Below are 21,181 nucleotides of genomic sequence, written 5' to 3'. Positions count from 1 at the left end.
GGAGGACTAGAGGATAGAGTGGGTAAATTTCTCCCAAAGCCTTTCTTTATAGAGGGCTCTCAACTTTTAGAACTTTTCAGGCAATTCTCCATTTTCCATCAGTAGCTCAATTGACTTCCCTCTTACTGGGTCTTCCCTGGTCCCCTACCTTTTTCAGCTTACTTTCTCTCTTAGACTGTAAACTTCTTGTTAGGGGCTATTTTCTTTTTTTAAAATTTGTATTCCCAGTTCTTAGCACAGTGCCTGGCATGCAGTAAGTGCTTAATAAATGTTTATTAAATTAAAATTTTCAGATGAAACCTCAGAGTTGTTTTGATTTGGATTTCTCTTAATTGAATATTTTGGAGCATTTTTTCATTATGGTTATTAATAATTTGCCATTCTATTTTGAGAAATGCTTATTCATACTTACTAATTCATTACATATGTAGTCTACAAAACTCAGCTCAGAACTGCTTCTTTTTCTAGCTGTTCACAAGCCACATCTTTAATGATCCAGTTATAAGATTTTCCCAGGAATAATAATAGCCAACATTTATATAGTTCTTACTATGTGCCGGGCACTAGGCCAAGTGCTTTAGAAGTATTATCTCATTGATCTTCACAGCAGCTTGCAGGAGACAAATGCTATTATTATCTCCATTTTACAGATAAGGAACTTAAGGCAGATAGAGGTTAAGTGAGTTTCCCAGGGTCATAGCTAGTGAGTGTCTGAGGCCAGATTTGAACTCAGGTCTTCCTGACTCTAAGCCTGGCACTTTATTCACTGTGCCTAGCTGTTGAGCTCACTGGCTCTGGATTTGTTAGGGAATTGAGAAAGGAGGTCTCCTAAAAGCCGAAGTACCTTGGACAGAGCTTTGAGGGGCGTTGACAGCAGATTCCCTCTCATCGAGGCTGCTCCTTTGGACAGGAAACCCTCCACTGGTTTCTGATGCTGATTCATCTAGAGGCACTAGACGGCAAAAGAAAGTTTCGGTCAGAGAAGGGGGAAGATGCCCAGGGACAGACACTTCCCTGACTCCACATCCTTTTCAGAGCCCCCTGTCTAAGGCAGCCTTGGATGGAGCTTGCTTAGGTGCCTACAACCATAAGATGGAACAGCTCCTTTGTGTGGCAGGTGCAAGTCCCCCAGAGCAGTCAGACCTTACCAGCCCTGGAAATACCAATGGGAGACAGGAGACACTGCTCCCTGTACCCATAGGAAGGAACAACTGTGTAGGAGTCCTCCAGGACAGCCAGATCCATTTGTCTATGCTTTGGGAATGCCAGTGGGAGACAATAGAAGATATCCCTCCCTGTCTCCCTGCACCCATAGGAGCCCCCTCCCAACAATTCTAGGTTCCCTTTACCATCTTTGAAGTGCTTTTGGATTTGGACTAATGATGGATACTGCTTCAGGTTGATGGGGTCGAATAAAGCTGCCAGGATCTTAGTGCTGAATTTCTTCTCCAGCTCCATGAGGATATCATATGTACATAGGTACCCCTCTTCTGTAGGGTCCAATTCTTGGTACTCCATCCGAGCACTCTAAAAATTATTGACAAGAGAGATTTACCACCATGTTATCAGATGATTCCATGGTTCCAGAAAGGGACTTCCCACCATTCTGGAGAATCTTGAGACTATCCCCAGCTTCCATGCTTGGGATCATTTTGGATTCTTCCCCCTTCCTCTCCCTCAAACCAGTGGTGTTTGGGAAGCTCTGGAGATCTTTCCCTGACCATCCCACTCATATCTGGATTCCCCTCCCACTACAGTTTAGGGTAATGGAAAGAGCCTTGGACTCACCACAATCCTGTTTCCAACCCTAATGAGCAGTGTGACCCTAGGCAAGTCACTTCATCTTTCTTAGCCTCAGTTGCCTCATCCGTAAAAAGGGGGTAACAATAGCCGCTACCTTCCAGGACTAGTTGAGCCTTGAACTCAACTAAGGTAACATACAGAAAGTCCTGTGCAAACTTTCAATGTTCTACAAATGCTTTCTTTTATTGTTATGTGGGGACCCATCACTGTAGCAATTATTACAAAAAACTCCTGCCTTCTCTCTCCATAGTTTCTTTTGACTTTGTTCACACAGTCAGGGGGTCAGGCAGAACGACTAGAAGCCTCCTGCAATATTTCAGGCTCGAGGTGAAGAGGACTTGAAGCAGGTTGGTGCCTATGTGAGTGGGGAGGAGGGAGGAGATGATGAGGATGCCGAATCCACAAGACTTGGAACCAGATTGGATATGTGGGGAGGAGCGGAGAGAAAGAAAGAGAAGAGACAGAGACATGGGGGAGAAATGGGAGACAGAGAGACAGAGTTAGAGAGAAAGAGAGAAAGGGGGGGATTGGAAATGGAGGAAAGAGGAGAGGGAGAGAGGATTTGATTGCAGGTTCCAAGCACAACCTCTTTCATGAAGCTTTTCCTCATTCCCTCCTAAACTACCTGGTATGTGTTTATAGTTTTATATGCACTTTTTTCTCCCCTATTAGAATGTCAACTAGGGATTTTTTCAAGTAGGAATTATTTCATTTTTGTTCTTCCATCAAACCCTAGCATTTCTCATAGTGCCTGGAACATAGTAGGTACTTAATTAACATTAGTTGATGGAATATATGAGTTTGATGCAGTCATGGAGAATGCCATGAACTGGGCAATGGAGAGTACTCACCTGGTACATTTGGTCAGAGATAAGAGAGTAGTTTCGCAGAATGTTCAGGAAAGGAAAAGGGGTAGTTACTGCCTTGGATATTTCCAACTTGTTCTCTCTAAAGGTCTCGAGAAGCTTGTCCTTAACCATCTTGCTCTCTAGATCTGATATCCTGTGGAGAAAAGACAGCAAGTGTGTGGGGGAATGTATAAGGGCTCTTGAGGGCAGCTGGAGGAGGCTTCCTCTTCAGGAGAAGGCTGAGACCACAGAACCAGGAAGGAAGTAAATGCAGTGAGGTCAGGGGAGCAGAGCAGGGTCTGCTGAGGTTTTTTTCCCCTTCTTCTGACCTCATCTATGATGATGGATGCAATTATAAGTGTGACTGGTGGTCTAGGACTCCTTTCCTCCCACAAGGGGCTCACTGGGATCCAGTTCCATGGAGGGAGCATTTTCCCAATGAGGAGAAGTTTGGGTTTTCTCTCTCTTGGTTCATTATACTTTCTGGGGACAAAACTCCAGAGAATCCTCTAAAAAACTAGAAAAGTGATTTGTCATTGACCAACTGCTTCTGATGGGCAGGTAAGTCCCCAACCCCCTATACAGCAGTGCCGACTGCTCCAGACCACTAACCCCCAAGTCATCATCATCTGGGGAGCAACACCCACTGCTGAAAAGGGGACTGCTATCCCCACTGACAATGATGCCAATGACTGACCAACTGTTACCATTAGGCAGAAAAGTCAGCCTAGCTGAAGATGCTGTAAAGGTGAGACGGGGGCATATTCCAGACATTCTAAACCACTGCCACCTTGATCACCACCTCCTCTCAGATCCTGATGTAAATAGCCCTGGTCCCTGTACCCAAGAGTCCTGGGAAGAGCAGTAGCTCCTGGATCACCCTATTTCCAACCAAGCTCACTCCTTACTACCAGCCATTATCCAAGGAAGCAGCCCTTGTGGAGACAAGAATGCCTTCTGTAGAAGCTGCCAATCCCCAGCTCCTCAGCAGCCACAGCTCCTGAAAACCCCCAGAATAAATCACTGGCAGTGATTTAGTGTCAGACATGATTGCGGTTCTCATAAAGGAAGTAACATAAAAGAAGATGCTAAAGAATTCTGCACTTCTACTGAACCCTAAGGACCATGGGAACTTTCCACTGGACTTGCTGAAACTTCATAGATGTGTGTGTGTGTGTGTGTGTGTGTGTGTGTGTGTGTGTGTGTGTGTGTGTGTGGTGTCTCCCTACCTCCAGTTAGAATGTGAGCTCCTTCAGAAGAGGGACAGTCTTGCTTTTCTGTTTGTATCCTCATCACTTAGCACAGTTCTTTGCGCATATATATTTATTTCATCAATGCTTTTTCATTTATTCATTCATTTTTTCATTCATTCCTTTATCCATCCATTCATTCATTTCTCCCGTTCCTTAGTCCATCCATCAATCCATCCATCCAATTGTTCATTCATTTGTTCTTTCATTTATCCATTTGTCTTTTGTTGCCTGGCTTTTTTTCCATCTTCTTTGCATTTCTTTGGGGCAGCTAGGTGCTGCAGTGGATAGAGCACCAGTGCAGGAGTCAGGAGGACCTGAGTTCAAATCTCACCTCAGACACTTGACACTCACTAGCTATGTGACCTTGGGCAAGTCACTTAACCCCAGTTGCCTCATCCTGGGCCATCTCCAGTCATCCTGATGAATATCAGGTCACTGGATTCAGATGGCTCTGGAGGAGAAGTGAGGCTGGTGACCTGCACAGCCCTCCCTCACTCAAAACAAAGTCAAGTGCAAGTCATGTTATCATTTCTCTAATGGCATGGTCTTTTTTGGCAACAAAGGAAGAACACACATTTCTTTTAAAAACCTAAATTGGTTAGTGAGTTCCCTTTGCAGCAACATATTGGCCTTTTCAGACAAATCTCTATTTTCCTCCTCATTTGAATTGTTTCGCTTTGTTTCCTCAGAATCTAATCATTTCAGGAGTCTCCCATTTCTGCTGGGCAGACTTTCCTTTCTTTTTCTGGTCCTTAGGCTTAGGTCCTTAGGATAGGTCCTCCCTATCCTTCCTCTGACCCTTTTACAATCTGCTCTCCCCAGACTTGTGCAGGTCAGACATCACCCAGACTTTCCTTCTCTGTTACTGAGAATCAAATTACAATGGCACTCCCCTTTGTTGGCTCCATCACTGTTTGAAGGACAAAAGGATCATGGAAGTGAGTCAGTGAGTTTAGACTGAGAGCTCCAGTGATTGTCTGGATAACTGAGGTTCCTATCACTGTTCTATGTGACCAGTTTGTGACCTCATTGCCAAGACTCCTCTTGGACAGCTAGGAACAGGGGAAATTGTGGATAACAGTCTCCAAAGACTTGGGCTGTCATTTGGGGCAGTGTCCCTTCCTCCCTTCTCTCCTCTGATCCTGTCTCCACCCTAGTGCTGACTCCGTCTGTTGGGTGGGGGTGGCGGGTGCCAGGGAGGGTGATCTCCCTGCTTCAAGTCTCTCCCCACTCTAGGCAGTCCTCCACTCAGCCACCAAAGTGATTTTTCTAAAATGCAGATCTGACCGTGAGCCTTGGAGGCCCGGCTGTGGTCACAGATCTCTGGGACCTCCGTGTTCCCCCTCCCTCCTCAGGAAGGCCCGGCACACTCTGCCCCTCGCTCTCCACTCCCTCTCCCTGAGGTCCGTAACCTGGGTCATCAGTGCCTCCCCTCCTTCTTACCTGAAGCGCTTCACAGCTGATCACTCTGGCCTTTCAGGAACCAAGAAGTTCTGCTCTGGGATCTAACTCAGTATCACCAGACAGTTGCACTTCCGTTTAAAACTTTCGTTTACTAAGAACTGAAAGCGAAAGTCCTTTCTGCCAATGAGTCAGTGAGCTTAGATGGGCAAGGCTGTCTGAGTACTTAAATCACCTGACTGAGCTGATAAGCTGGAGGACCCCAGGTCCCTCATCCCAGGAGAATGAAGGGGACGGTGCTATGGAGCGAGACTGGGAAATCATTGAAGCAAGGAGGGGCATGATTTGATCATGGCATGCTTCTGGCTAAGTCCTCAGGGGGCCTGTGCCCAGGCACACCACCCCTCTCTCCCCCCCAGTGCCACCTGAGGCAAGAAGACAGCGTGGCCCAGTGCAAGGGGTAAGGTGCCTAGGAGTCAGGAAAACCTGAGTTCAAATCTAGTCACAGACATTTACTATTTGTGTGACTCCTAGGCATGTCACTTAATCCCTGTTTGCTTCAGTTTCCTCAAATGTAAAAAAATGAGGATAATAACAGCACCTACCTCACAGGGTTGTTGTGAGGATCAAAGATCATATTTGTAAAAGCACTTAGCCTGGTGCCTGGCATATAGTAGTGGCTGGATAAATGTTTATTCCTACTTGCCTGTGGGTCTAGGAGGTCACCTCAAATCTACCTGCCCTTTCTCCCAAGAAACCAGTTTCCCCTTCTTGGGATTCTGTTTCTCTACTGCCTCTCCCACCCTTTCTCCAAGCTTCCGAGGAAACTACTATCGGGCAGCCCCTCCCTGGTGTCATGTTCAAGTCATTGATTTTTATTTCAGTCACCAGGACACACCCATATCCTCCCCAGAGCTGCCAGAATCACCTTTCTTGAGTTCACATGACCTGCTAAACAGCAACCCTATCACAGCACCATAGAGTTCGAGGGTTGAGTGTGTGTGCTGGGGAACCCTCAACAGAGTCTACTCCAGCCAGTATACAAGAGGAATGTGTCCTGCCTGAGGAAGGGTAGGTAACTCACCACCTCCTCAGGCAGCCCACACCACTCTGGGACAGAGTGATTATTACAAGGTTTTTCATTACATCATACTTCAGCTGGATCCTGTAACTTTCTCCTACATCACCTAGCTCTGCCTTCTGAGGTTAAACAGAAACACACCGGAATCCTTCAAGTATTTCGGCCTAACTAACCTACCCCTGCTCCACCCCCCAGGTCCACCCTAAGTATTCATTCAGGAGATCCTCCAAAGACTTCTTCTCAGACTTCTCCCCAGGTTACCAATCTTCCCTTAAACCACGGTGCCCGGAACTGACCACAGTGGATCAAATGAACTCTGGCCAGGGTAGAGGACCAGAAGAGGAGGGGAAAGAGGAGGGGGAGAAGAGGAGGACAAGAGGAGAAAGGGGGGGTAAGGAGGAGGGGAAGAGGAGGAGGGGGAGAAAAAGGGGGATGAGGAAGAGAAAGAGAACAAAGAAGAGGAGGAGGGAGAGTATGTAGAGGAGGATGAGATGAGGAGGTAGTTGGTGACATTTGGTAAGAGATTATTAGTAAGAGAAGGGAGAGGAGGGTGGGGTGCTAAGGAGGTGAGATGCTGGAAGCTTGAAAGCTCCTCCAAGCAGTTTGCTACAACTCTCCTGCAGGACAGCTACTGTCAGTCAGTCAACAAACTTTTATTAGGCACTTACTGTGTGCCTGGTACTGTGATAAGTACTGGGAGAGACAGCCCCCACCCTCAAGGATCTCACAGCCTGTTGCTGTCCTTCATTCTTAGAGGACCACAATGGCATCCTTATGACTGAAAACACAGGGAGGGTCCAGGTTATGAAGGTTTTCAGGAAATTGGGAGCCATTGGAGTTTATTGAGTACAAGCATGACATAGTCAGGTCTCATCGTTAGCGTCATTAATTTGACACCGGGGAAAGACTTGAGGCAGTGAGACTTCCCCCCTCCAGCAGCTATTGCAATAGTCTAAGCTTTAGGTGATGGTGGCCTGCACCAGGCTAGTGGCAGTGTCAGAGGAGAGAAGGGGACATATATAAGAGATGTTACAAAGGCAGAAATGACAATATGTGGCCACTGATTGGACATGGGAGTTGAGAGAAAGTAAGAGGTAGAAGAGGACACCTAGTTTTTGAGCCTCGATTGAGGGGGAGGGTGGTGGTACCACCCTCAGTGGTTACAGGGAAGTTAGCAAGAGGGGAAGGTTTTGGGGGAAAATCTAAGTTAAGTTTTGGACACATTGAGTTTAAGATGTCTACAGCAGTGATGTCAAACTGAAAAAGAAATTCTGGTTGTTTATTGACATAGAAAGCCACAAATCGTCATGATCTATGTTGTACTATGTTTTCACTTATTTTGTTAAACATCTCCCAATTATATTTTAATCTGGTTCTCTGGAGGTTTAGCTGACTGTGTGAGGTCTGGTGGTCCCTGTTTGACACTTCTGGTCTACAGGTTATCCATCCAGTTAGAGCTGTCCAATAAGCAGCTGGAGAAACAAGACTGGAGGTCAGGAAAGAGGTTAAGGCTGGACAAATAAAACTGAGGATCATCTGCATAGAGATGAAAGTTGAATCTTTGGAAGCTAATGAGATCATCCAATGAGGTAGTATCCAGGGAGAAAAGGGCATCAGAGAGAGCCCTGGGAAACACTCACTAAGGGGATGATATATCATCTCTTTCAGAGTGAGGCTAGAGAGACACATATTGTTGGTCATTTTATAATTTTTAATAACCTAGAGGGGTATTCCTTAAATCCCTTCACCTCCTTCTGGGAGATAGACCAGCCTGAAGTATTTCTCAATCAATCAACAAGCATTTTTAACCATTAGGTGGCACTGACGAGTCACTTGCCAAAGATGGAAAGTCCCAGGTGCACCTAAGCAGAAATGTCGCGTTGTCTGTGGTCACCAGGGACGTAACAACAAGGTTTTCCGTCTTGTTTCCATCTCTCTTTCTACAGGTGCTGCCACGTCCTATTTAGGGATGTGAGAATTTGTGGGTTTATGCTCTCAAAGTTAGCTCTAATTTCTTGCTAAGGTTTCCTCTTCTGACCTGCTGTATTTTCAGGGAGCACTGGTTATGGAACATTAAAACAAATGAGTAAGTAGACACTCATACTGGAATGTTGCTCACAGTATTTTTACTTCTAGCATCAGACTGTAAGGGTGACGTGGTGACTGAGTGAATCAATGAAATCACCCCACCCCAATTAAAGTAGTAAGATGCTTCCTTACCTGATGACAGGTCTCCATACACCAAAGAATCCAAGACTTTAGATTAAGAGTGACAAGTCCCTGAATGAACTGGAACACTGCTGGAAGGAAACTTGTTTAAATTGATGACGAGATTTCAGGTCATTTCTTATCCTGGAAGGGGCACTAGAGAGCTACTCAACACCTTGCTACCTCCCTCAGCCTCCTCTCCCCTCTGATTGGATGGCTGAAGGTGGCAGAGCACTGAAGTGCTTCCAAAGCTCTCCTTCATACTGGGCTGTCCGGCTCACTGTAGACTTTTAATCTACCGCTCTGCTTACTTTGAACTCCATGGAACAAGATGTCCCTATGTTTCCTGTTCTCTCCTCTCCACCATGGAGCCAGGCAGATGTATTTGCTAAATGTCATGTACTTTGTTGAGATAATGCAGCAACTCTTTATTGGTCTTTGTGGTGCTGTGTGGGGGCTGAGAGCAGAACTGAAAAGCTGTGCTCTATCCCCCTCCCTCAGGCTCTTTTTGGATGGTTAAGTGGCCGAGGCTCCTTATGCACCTCATACCTGCAAGGTCTGGGAAGCTCACAGAACTTGGATCTCCTGGCCAACATGACTGACTTTTTTAAGCAGTATCCTGATGGGGAAATCATCTCCTTCTGCATTCCCAGTGCCCTACTCAGAAACTCAAGAGGTTAGTGCCAGAAGGGGAAATGTGCATTTTTCAGGATTGCTGCCATTGTTGTTGGAGCTAGAGATGGGTTTGAATGAGAGGGAAAGATAGTGTTGGCTTCCTCCTACCCTCCCTATCCCCACCCCCAAAGAGCTCATAGAATGTGCTGCTCTTTCTGGATCAGTGGCTAGACGTCTTTGAAATGGTTCCACAGTCAAGAGGAACAACACTAATTAGAGTCATGACATCTAAGCAAAGGGTGTATCCTTCAGCAAGGGGCCAGAGCACCTGTCCCTTAGAAAGGGGACAGAGAGCATATAGAATTCCACACGAGAGCCCCTAGGCCAGAAAATCCAAGGATTCCTCCAGCACTCCCCCACACCAATTACAAAATGTCCACAGCATGAGGAGAAGGTAATTTGTGTGTTTGTGTATGGAAGGGAGACGCTAGCAGCTGGAGGATGAGGAAAGGTTTCATGTTGGAGCTAGTGGCACCTGAACTTTGAAGGAAATTAGGGATTCCAAGTGCATTCCAGGTGTGGGAAACACTCTGTGCAAAAGCATGGAGATCAGAGATGGGCTGTCCTGTGTGAGGAACATGGAAAAGGCCAGTTGGACTGAATTGAAGAGTTTGTGAAAGGGAGTAATGGATAATCATCCTGGAGTCAGGTTTTAAAGGACTTTAAAAGTTAAGTGAGTTTGTATTTGATATTGGAGGCAATAGTGGCCCGGAAACTTCTTGAGCAGGGGAGTAACAGTTAGAAATGAGGGCTAGGAAAACCCCTTTGGCCTCTGTGTGGCAGATGAATTGGAGATGGGAGAGACTGGAGGCAGGGAGATCAATTGGGAGGCTATTGAGATAATTCAGGCAAGAGGCGATCAGGGCCTCAAGAAGGGTGGTGATCGTATGAGTGGAGAGAAGGATATGTATGGGAGAGATGTTGATGAGATTCAGCATTTCTTCCTCAGTATGTAGTGGGTGAGAGAGGAAGGGTTGAGGATGACTCTGGGTTTATGAGCCTGGGTGACTAGGAGGATGGTGGTTGCCCTCTACCCAAACAGGCAAGTTCAGAAGACGGGCGGTTTATTTTGGGAGGGGATAATCCGTTCTATTTTGGACAGTCTGAGATAATTCACCTGGCTGTGGCAGAAATAACTACGATGTAATTCCTTGCTCTCTCTGGTGATTGAAACTCTCAGCTTTAATTTTTTGAATGACTAATGGATGTTTCAGGGCAGCTAGGTGGCACAGTGGATAGAGTGCCAGTCCTGGAGTCAGAAAGACTCATCTTCTTGGGTTCAAATCTGGCCTCACACCAGTATCAGCTGTGTGACCCTGGGCAAGTCACTTAACCCTGTTTGCCTCAGTTTCCTCATCTGTAAAATAAACTGGAGAAAGAAACGTCACACTGCTCAAGTATCTTTGCCAAGAAAAACTGAAATGAGGTCATGATGAGTTGGATGTGACTGAACAACACTTCCTGTCCTTTTTGCCCTAACCTGTTAATGTATTCACTTAACCCTTGATATGATTTACTCCCCAGTTACTTACTTTTCTTGCTAAACTTGCTTGCCAAATGCCTTCTCCTTCTCTTTCATCTTGAATTCTTCTCTTCAGGTCTGGGACTCCTTCATCCAAGTCAATGTCATAGTATCTGGGCGTGGGGATTATTCTCCTCCTTCTATATTTCTCCTCTCCAAATCCAATCTCTGGCCTTCCTCACATGTCCAGACTAAAAACTGGTGAAATTGTATTCTGGATACCATATTTATTATTCATTTCAAGTCTTTCTTTCCCTACTCCTGCTCTTCAAATGGTCTTTCATGCCATCCAAAAGTAGAAGGTGATGAACTGGGAATGATGGTATTTGGGGGTGAGGTGATATGAAAGGCCAAGTGTGGGAGGCACTCTGAGAAAGGAGAGAGAATGACAGCAGTCTAGTAGATGCATCAAAGACGGTACAAAGAAAGTGATATGGACAAAGAGAGTGAATCCTAAAGTGATGACAGCTGGGGATGGGTGGGGCTGCCAGGGGTGGTGGAAAACAGGAAGATATCTCCATCTCCTAGCCCAGCTCTGGAGAGGGTGATCAGGGATGAAATATGCTGGAATGTGGAAGTCTCAATTTTTACAGATAAGGAAACTGAGGCTGATAGCTGTGAAGGGACTTATGCACAGCTAGTAAGTTTTTGAGAAGCAGGATTCGATCCCAGTCCTCCAAGACTCCACATCTAGTTTTCCACACACTGTGCTGAACTATCTTTTTCAGTTCTCAACAAAACTTTGGTAATAGGGAAAACCTAAAGAAATGACCAATAAACATTTATTAAGCATCTACTGAGTGCCAGGTCTGGTGTAAAGAACTGGGGATACAAATAAGAAAAATGAAGACTGTCCCTGCCCTCAAGGAGCTTATAATCTAATTATGAGAGAGATCCAGAAAAAAGAATCTGAGGTAATGGGAGAGAGCTGCTGCAGGATACCCATAGCCAAGGCATGGTGGAGTCTAAACCTAGCAGAGCAGCTGGTGGGAAATGAAGAAAAATCTCAAAGGAACACAATAGAGATCAAACCACAAACCAATTCTATACAAGAGATTACTGTTTGATGATCCTATCAAAAATGAAAAAAATCCAATAACTACTTGACCTATGTACTTGACCTTTGTGAGTCATCGGCAGCTTCCCCAAAACTCCCCCAACATTCCCATTTAGTTTTTTATGCTGATATGTGATATCATGATGGGAAAAGTCATGATATGGAAAGGATAACTGTCTATTCCAAAAAGCAAAGGAACTCAAGCTGCAATTCCAAATGGCTCACTTTGCAAATCTGAGCAGAAGCATCAATGAAAGAATATAGACATTCAAAAAAAAAGGAAGGAATTGGAGATATTCCTGCAGGAAAAACAGTTCCCTTTTGTTCTGATTCATGACTAATGTGGAAATATGTTTAATATGATTGAACATGTATAGCCTATATCAGATTGCTTGCCATCTTGGGAAGGGAAGGGAGGGAGGGATAAAAAGATTGGAACTCAAAATCTTACATAAGTGACTGTTGAAAACTAAAAAAAAAAAAAAGAAAAAAGAATTAATTATAAACCCCCCCAAACAAACAAATCCTGAAATGAGCAGAATATTCAAATAGCAAACATTCCAAACAACAGGAAGGGTAAAGGACAAAAATAAAGGAAAACACAAATAATGAAGTATATTACCCCATATAAACAAAGCTTGGCTGGAAGTTGATTGGTCCTGGATTCTCTGATTCAGCTTTCTGTCTGTCTAAGGGAACAAAAAGTCCCACCCAAAGAAAAGTCCCATCAAAAATTCAAACCCCATCCTTAGTTTCACAGATGACATACCTCTTAATATTGCTTTAATTTCACAGATGACATGCTTCTTTTTCCTCCTCGAAAGACTCAGAAAAAGAGAGAGACAAAGACAGAGAGACAAACAGACAGACAGAGAGACAGAGACAGACAGACAGATAGACAGAGAGACAGAGAGACAGACAGAGATAGACAGAGAGACAGAGACAGATAGAGAGACAGGCAGAGACAGAGACAGAGAGAGAGAGACAGAGTCACAGCATCTTACAAAGTGGGTATCCACTTAGATCAGAGAGCACAGAGGCAGAAGGTCGACTATGAAAACAAAAAGAAAATGCTTACAAAGGAAACATCTTTAGTTAGCAGACTATTTGCTCTAGGCCAAAACAAACAGAATGTTCTCTATCAGATAAGATAATAAGAAGAGAACCTTTCCTGAAGTATGTGTTACACTGACAAATTTTAAGGCACCTTCTCAGACAAAGGAATTGCAAACATAACCTCTGGTCCACTGTAATGAAATTATGATTTTATACTCCCCACAAAAAAGATAGAACTATAACCTCTATTGATCCTTCAAGGACAGATTTTTTTAAAACCTCCTAAACCTGGGAGTGGGGAACCTGAGGCCTTGAGGCCACATGTGGCCTTCTAGGTCCTTGACTGTGGTCTTTTGACTGAGTTCAAGTTTTACAGAACAAATTCTTTTATTAAGGGGATCTGTTCTGTGAAGTTTGGATGCAGTCAAAGGCAGTCCTTGAGGACCTAGAGGGCTACATGTGGCCTCCAGGCTGCAGTTTCCCCACCCCTTCCCTAGATTCAAATAATTCTATGTTGCAAATGCATTTCTAAAGTCTTCACTTGGCAAATTAATAACTGAATAGAATTCTGCCAAATATGGATCATTCTGTAATTCCAGCTCTTTCTCCTATTATCAATAGGAATATCTAAATAGCTGAAATAAAACTTGGAGACCATGAGACCTCTCAAAATTAATTGTAATAAGCACATCTCTAAATAGTATTGACACATTTATAGGCACAAAAATCTTCCCATTCTCTTTTTATCTTAGAGAGATCTAAAACTTTCTTAAACTTTTCTGCAATAGTGTCCTAAATCCCAGGCTTTTCCTTTGGCATATTCCAACGTTTTCAACTTCCTTTAACTATATTTAAACTTCCAATTTGCATGTGTCTCCACACTGATCCAAAATTCCACTTTCTCCATCCCTCACATCCCAAACATATCTCAGACTTATATTCTTCTAAAACTTGATTCTTTCACTTTATTAAATCTTTCCCTTCACGAATAAGTAAGTGTATCAATTGAACTAAAACTGTCAACATTGTTTCCTACAAGATGAAAATGGACACTCACTCCTAAACTGGTGCAAAGAGACCATTCTCGAGTTGTGAGTTACACTATATTCCTATCTTGAAGGAAATCACAATTTTAAGAGCTCTTCTGCATAACTTACCTCTATCCTCTAATGAAATTAACTCAGAAACCTCCTGTACCAGGCACTAGATCTATTTCTTATCATATCTCAGATTTGTTTCTCTCACAAAAGCAAAAGTTCATTCCAGTTTCTATTTTAGCTTGTAATTCACCTAGACGATTTGACTTTGCTAAGAAATTTACAATAGTAAGCAAAAAATTCTCCCTTTAGAGTCAAAGTTTGTGTTCGTTAGAGAATTATGATTATTTTTCTATGCTCTGGAGAGTCCTCCAGGAGAATATCTCTAGGCAATAAAGAGTGAGAGGAATGTTTTGAATAACCAAGAGACCCCATTTGCCCCTAAAGCCTCACGGTGACATTTCAGCACTTTCAAATCACGTCCCATAATTAACGTACGGTAAACGACTTTTCCTACAAGTACTGCCCCCTTCTGGCGAATGGGAAATCTGGTCTCATTGTGCCTCCCTTCTGTTAGCGCACTAACTTCTGTGAGGAGCCCAGGGACTGGGGGAAATCCATAGTAGTTCCTATCACTTCCTGAAACTTATCTCCAACTTAAAAGTCCAAGCAAGGGGATAGTGGAAGTCCCCGTTTAATAGGAAAGTACGACCTCCCCGAACGGAAGACCTCGTGGCGCAACGGCAGCGCGTCTGACTCCAGATCAGAAGGTTGCGTGTTCAAATCACGTCGGGGTCACAATTGTCTTTTAGGACATTACAATGTGTTCAAACCTGCGTCCCAGACACTTCCTAGCTGTGTGTGACTCTGGCCATGTCACTGAAAACCCCATGTGCTTAATTTCCTTATCTGTAAAATGAGGACACTTTGGAGAAAAAAAGGAGAAAATCTCATAGGGACACGATTGTATAATAGCGAAGATTGTCATTAAAATCCTAGAATTGTAGTAATGACAGAGAGTCCCAAACAATTTAGATATGAAGTGTCACTACTTAAGCGTTAGAGAGGTTTAAGTTTAAAAATATTCTGGGGGCGGGAGCGGAGGTTCACTTTTCTTTTCTCAGAATTTAACTAAACCAGATCTCCAAAATCAGTGGTTTCAACCAGGAATAATTGTAACTTCTGAATCTTCAGGTAACTGTCACACATTAGAATTACCAGACAGCCAACAGACAACCCAAAGGGGTGTCTTTAATAAGGGTGCACTGTTCAGATCCCATATTGGCAGTTAGGTCAACCAGGGATAATCAGACCAGAACCTGAGGGATCAAAAAATGATTTCTGAATAAAATTACTAGCCTGGAATCACTACAGTCTGAGAAATCCCTAAAAAAAAAAAATGTTGAATAGAAAAAAGCTTTTATGTCAGTCCCCAAACCAGACCAGAAATTTGGTGTGATTTATGGCAACAACCACACAGTAATTTGACAGATAGTAACTTGAGAGATCCCAAAGACAAATATCTCACACCTCACCCCCTCCCCTCCAATCCTAGTGTTAAGGCTTATGGCAGATTTGGATTCTTGTAACCAAATCAAATCAGATCAAAAACCAGAGACTGACCACTGACCACTCAAATCAGAGTTTTATGTCAGTTTTTTTTTTTTACTAGACCAGGGCCACAAGGATGATAGCCCAGATAATACAGTAATAACAGACAACAGACTGCTCAGTGTCTTGCTAATTTGCTTGAGGGAAAATGAGGTAAAAGGACACATAAATTGAAAAATACCAGATACCTCCACTTAAGACCTCAGATTTTCTCAGTCCAACCCTTGCTTTTGACTCCTATGACTCAGTCATCAGGACATCAGTAGAGCTGTTAGACTGGGTACTCCAGAATTCAACTTTATGTCTAGGTATGGGGCAGCTAGGTGGTGCAGCTGATAGAGCAGGAGTCAGGAGGACCTGAGTTCAAATCTCACCTCAGACACTTGACTCTCATTAGCTGTGTGATCTTGGGCAAGTCACTTAACCCTAGTTGCCTCATCCTGGGTCATCTCCAGTCATCCTGATGAATATCTGCTTACTGGCTTCAGATGACTCTGGAGGAGAAGTGAGGCTGGTGACCTGCACAGCCCTCCCTCACTCAAAATGAAGTCAAGTGCAAGTCATGTCATTATTTCTCTGATGGCATGGTCTTCTTTGGCTACGAAGGACACACACACGCACTTATGTCTAGGTGTGAGAGACAGAGGATACAAGACGACACACAGAAGTACACAGCTCTACATTGCTGTAATGTTTTAGAACTAGAAAATTGATCTTTAGTCAAGTTTTTCCTCTTAGAAGCTTCCCCAGGGAAATTTTACCTGGTATATGCTGGAGGACTTCTAAGCTGAAAGATTCAGTCTTTCCACGTCCTTTTGTGGTCTGCCAATTTGATATAGGAGTATCTAAAGCTTCACTGATTGGTACTGCTGACAATCATACTTATAAACACACAGAAACATTTTATAACATGACTCCATTTCTAAATGACCACTGAGCACCAAATAAAAGTTTTCATAAGATTTATATAGTCTCTCTGTGTTGTTGCTCAGTCATTTTCAGTTGTCTCCAAACTCTTTCTGACCCCATCTGGGGCCTTCTTGGCAAAGATACTGGAGTGGTTAGCCATTTCCTTCTCTCGTTCATTTTACAGACGAGGAAACTGAGACACACAGGGTTAAGTGATTTGTCCAGGGTCCCACGGCTGGTGTCTGAGGCCAGATTTGAGGTCAAGAAAAGGAGTCTTCCTGACTCCAGGTCCTGTGCTCTATCCACTGCACTACCGAACTGTCCCATAGAGTTTCTAGTTTGATAAAATTTTTAAAAAGTGACCCATCTGGATTTTTATAGATGTCAAAAGGGAAAGGTAAACATTTATATTTCAAAGATAAACTTGTAAAATGTATAGAGAAAGAGGTTTACATGTCAAAGATACAGAAAGGGAAAAATTACATCAGAAAAAGTTTTATACTGAAAAGCAAACACAGAAAGGAGTTACCTTGGAATTTGTAACTAGACTAATGGTTATCATAAAAAAGCCAGAAATTTCTTTACCTTTAACTAGTTCATCATTGGAGGTCTTGGCCAAATGCTATACTATAAGGAAAGCTTTAGCCAGTTATGTGGTTTTTTCTTACAAATAAAATGACTACACTGCAGCAAGTAGAAAAGAAATTTAAAACAAAAAAAAATCTCTTATGACACTATCATATCAGTAACATTGATAATTTTATTTTCTCTCCTTCAGCGTTTTTCTCTTCCTTTAAGTCTTTCTCTGCTTGTTTTTCCCATTTCTCTTTCCTGTCTTATTGTTAACTAGCCAAGTGTGAGTGTCCCTGCCCAAGTACTTTTCCCCTATTTCTGGCCCCATAAAAAATAGTCCAATGATTCTTTAATATTTGCTGCTGCTGTGAAAACATAACAGGGTCTAATCCGTTATCCTTGAGTCATCTTTCCCTGGATCTCAGGAAGAAACTGAAATTGCACTAAGAGCAAAATGGGCCAATCAGAACTTCCCCCGCTGAATCTGAATCCTGCTCATTTCCCAAGAACCTCTGCTTTGGTCTTGTTTGTTCTCAGACACCCTTGTAGATGACTGTTGCCTGACCTTACTGGGTTGCACACTCTGGACTTCCCTGAGGCAGTCTAAACTGGCCTAAACCAATGCTGTGCCTAACTATTTCAGGTGGCACCCTATTTCCATCACTTTGTGGTCTATGAACAGAAAAGACCCTCTCTCTCTGAAGTCCTCAGCTTCCAGTGTACTCCGTACTTGGTTCTCCTGGCATGCATGTCTATTGTTTTTTCTTCAATGTCTGCTTAATATAGTCTGGACTCAACTGCCCCAAATCCCTGGTTAACACTGCCAATCATACTTATCAATGCATATTAACATTTTAATAACCAATTTGTCATATGATCAGCATAGTCTCACAGTTTACAAAAATCACTGAACCCCAAGCAGCCATTTCAGGACCCATATATAGGTTTTAGTTTGTAGGGCAGGATGGATATAATAGAATTCTACTAATGGTAGAAGGGAATGTAAACATTTACACATCAAAGAACAGACAACAGAAGGGGAAATTCTATGTCAGGTAAAATAATGAACTAGTCAGAAAACACTAGGGATAAAGCTGAGATTTGTAGGTTCAGCATTTTAACACAGGAGCTTACTTAGTTACTTGTTACGCATGTCCTAAGTAAACATAGATAACAGAGCTGAGCCAGAAATTCTCTACTCACTAACCTGTTAATCACTGGAGCTTAAATCTGATGTTAGCTAAATTCTTCAAGCTCCAGCTAGTTATATGACTAGTTTTCTCATGAAAATTGTGGTCATAAAGCAAATACAGAAAAATTATCTTCCTATAGGAACCTTGGAGACCTCTCCCCTCTCTAGACCTCTCCCTAGCACCATCGCCCAGGCTTGTGAAGGTTCTTGATGTCTGAGGTAATGAATGTCCAAGCCCTACATCCTTCCAAACATTCTAACATCCTCACTCCCAACCTTCTTTCCAATGTAACTTCTGGAAGGGATTATGGTGGTTATGATCTACTTTTTTTTTTTCCACAGAAATAGACCCTGAAACCAGAGAGGAGCCCAACCTAGCTAAGGGTCATTCAGCAAGTTTGACCCACTGTCTAGACCAGGACCCAGGAAACCAGCTTCCCAGTGGGGGTGGAGCCCCACACCTAATAATGGCTTTCTGGGGCAGGAGGAGGGATGGACTCTGTAGAGGCTTGGTGCCTGTGTAGGTAGAGCAGAAGGCAGGAGGTAGAGGGAGAGGAAGAGAGGGAGAAAGAGAGAGTTGGGGATATCCCTTCTTCTCTGCCTTTTCCAAAGCCTGGGATGACCACCTTTCCTCTAGGTGTGCAGATGAACCTCCCTGCAGGCAGTCTGGCAGTGGAGGCAGCCGCTCTGTTCTCTCCATCTATGTCCAAATGAAGTCTGTCTCTCTGGAAGTCTCTTTTTGGGTTCTAAGGCACTGGCTTGGCTGTCTTTCTTCCCTGAGTTGCTTGCTTCTTCTTTTGTTTCGGGCAGAAAACTGTGCTTATAATTGGCCTGCCCTCCTCAACTTGGCCAGTGCCAGGAAGGGGCAGGTTCTGCACAGAGGGATGATGAGCACCTACAGCTCATTTGTGTCTCACCCTTGGACATCTGGGTCTGACTGATTCTTGAATGAAATGAAGGTGATGGAGCAGAGCATTCTAGGCATAGGGACAGCCAAGGCAAAGGCATGAAGCTGAGGGTTGGAGTGTTAGTCTGGAGGAATAGTAAGAAAGACAGTGTTGCTAGATCAGAGGATGTGACAGGGAGAGTGATGTTCAAAAAACTAGAAAGAAAGGATCTGAAATACTTTAAAAGTTTAACAAGAGAGGTGATGTTTTATCCTACGAATGATAGGGAGCCATGTAGTTGACTGTTTGCCAGGAGTGACCTGGTCAGATCTGTGCTCTCAGAAAGTTGCTGCTGTTTTTCCTTCTTTCTTGAAGAGGACCAATGACACTATGACAACACCATGACGATGATGTCTTGGCTTGCCGGTGAGATGGATTTATGTGGAGCTAAGCTGCACAAAGGTGTCAGCATAACCCTTTCCCTGATTGGAGTGGCTGGATCAAATAGGAAACTCTTGTAAGATCTAGGCAGGAGGTGATGAGGGCTGATGATGGTAGCTAGGAGCCATCTGAGGAGAGAGGAGTTGAATGTAGAAAACATTGTGGCAAGATTTGCCACTGTTTAGTGGAGGGGGGAAGTGAGGGCAGTTGGGAGGAATCAAGGACAATATTGAGGTTGGGAACTTGGGAAAATGTAAGGATTGTGGTGCCTTGGAGAGTAGTAGGAAATCTGGAAGAGGGGACAATTTAGGGGGAAAGACAATGAGATTGGTTTCGGACAGGCTGTGTTTGAGATGTCTCTGAGACTTCCAATGTGAAGTGGTTACTAGGCAATTCTTTTTAAAGTCATGCATTGATTTATTTTTAACATTTGTTTTTTTTAAAATGTGAGTTCTGAAATCTCTCCTTCCCTTCAGTCCCTCCCCCACTCACTGAGAATATGATATTAATTATACATGTAAAAATATTAATAGGCAATTGTTGATGTAGACCTGGAGCTCATGGGAGAGACTGGGGCTGGAGATATAGATTTGGAATCTCCATGAAAATAATAATTAACCGTATGGGAGGTGACACACACACACGAGACAGAAAGAGGGGAAGAAAGAGATAGAGAGATAAAGAGAGGTAGAGAGAGCATGTGCATGGAAAAGAAAGGGAGAGGGGGAGGGAGAGAGAGACAAAGAGAGACCAGGGGAAGGAGGAAGGAATGGGTGGGGGAACAGGACAGAGCCTTGGGGAGTTGAGGGACTTAATCTGGATAATGAGCCAACAATGAAGACTGACAAGGAACGCTCAGACAAGGAAGAGTCAGACAAAGAACAAAGAGTGAAACTGGCGTGAACATTATCACAAAAACCTAGAGAGAAGAGAATTTCCAGGAAAAGAAAATATGTTCAACAGCGTTAAAAGCAGTAGCTAGGATAAGAAGGATGATCATTTCATCCTTAGAAAAGCTGAAAGAAAACCCAAGAGATGCTGCTATTCTAGACCTGATTCTGACCAACAGAAGGAGAAATAATGAGCTCCTTGGAGGCCAGGCACTGCCTTACACTCTTCAGAATGCTGGTAGAGAATGTGAAGGAGGAGAGGAGATCCAGATGCCTGCCCCTCCAAGGGAAAGAAGGACAGTTGGTCTGTTCTCATGGCCCCCTCACCTATGCTAACACTACCATGCCATTTTTCTGAAGATTTCAGGTATGAGGAGAGAGGGAGAGGAGAGAGAGAGAGAGAGAGAGAGAGAGAGAGAGAGAGAGAGAGAGAGAGAGAGAGAGAGAGAGAGAGTTCTTTCAAGGGGTGGGAGGTTGAGATAGCAGCATCTGCTTGAAAAAAATATTAATATTTCTTGTTGTAGACTAGAATTCAAGATAAGGTCGCTTGCCTGAGAGGTAGACTCCCATTAACCAAAAAGGAAGAGTTTATGTTGCCATTCAGAAAAAATGGCAGCTCAGGATTCCAGCACTTCCTAGTGGCCATTGAAGATGTTGCTGATGGGGAAACGTGGGCATTCTCATCTACAGGGAAGGAATACTGGCATGGCCTGGCTAGGTAGCTCAGTGGATAGAGT

The 21,181-nt window shown here is 43.7% G+C and overlaps 1 protein-coding gene and 1 non-coding gene across 10 annotated transcripts in view; one reads left to right on the top strand and one right to left on the bottom strand.

Moving 5' to 3' along the window:
• LOC140529994 (nuclear body protein SP140-like protein) overlaps window positions 1-15,048 on the bottom strand; it is a 59,129-nt gene extending 44,081 nt beyond the window's left edge. For 8 of the 9 annotated variants that reach the window (XM_072649099.1, XM_072649096.1, XM_072649100.1 and 5 more), the window contains exons 1-4: window positions 5,348-5,478; window positions 2,655-2,805; window positions 1,350-1,527; window positions 845-952 (exon numbers count right to left, since the gene is read on the bottom strand). In XM_072649099.1, the coding sequence (XP_072505200.1) occupies window positions 845-952; window positions 1,350-1,527; window positions 2,655-2,783 (415 nt within the window). In that variant the 5' untranslated portion in view covers window positions 2,784-2,805; window positions 5,348-5,478. Of the gene's footprint in view, window positions 1-844; window positions 953-1,349; window positions 1,528-2,654; window positions 2,806-5,347; window positions 5,479-10,801; window positions 11,160-12,470; window positions 12,538-14,061 lie in introns of those variants that run through there. The other variant, XM_072649097.1, reaches the window with a different exon arrangement.
• On the top strand, window positions 14,668-14,739 carry TRNAW-CCA (transfer RNA tryptophan (anticodon CCA)). The gene has a single exon. It is a non-coding gene; the product is annotated as a tRNA-Trp (tRNA).
• Window positions 15,049-21,181: the final 6,133 nt, after the last annotated feature.

Source organism: Notamacropus eugenii, chromosome 2 (genome assembly GCF_028372415.1).
Source record: "Notamacropus eugenii isolate mMacEug1 chromosome 2, mMacEug1.pri_v2, whole genome shotgun sequence".
Classification (NCBI taxonomy): domain Eukaryota; kingdom Metazoa; phylum Chordata; class Mammalia; order Diprotodontia; family Macropodidae; genus Notamacropus; species Notamacropus eugenii.
Note: the sequence above shows the minus strand (reverse complement) of the source record. Positions and strands in the feature narration are given on the sequence as shown.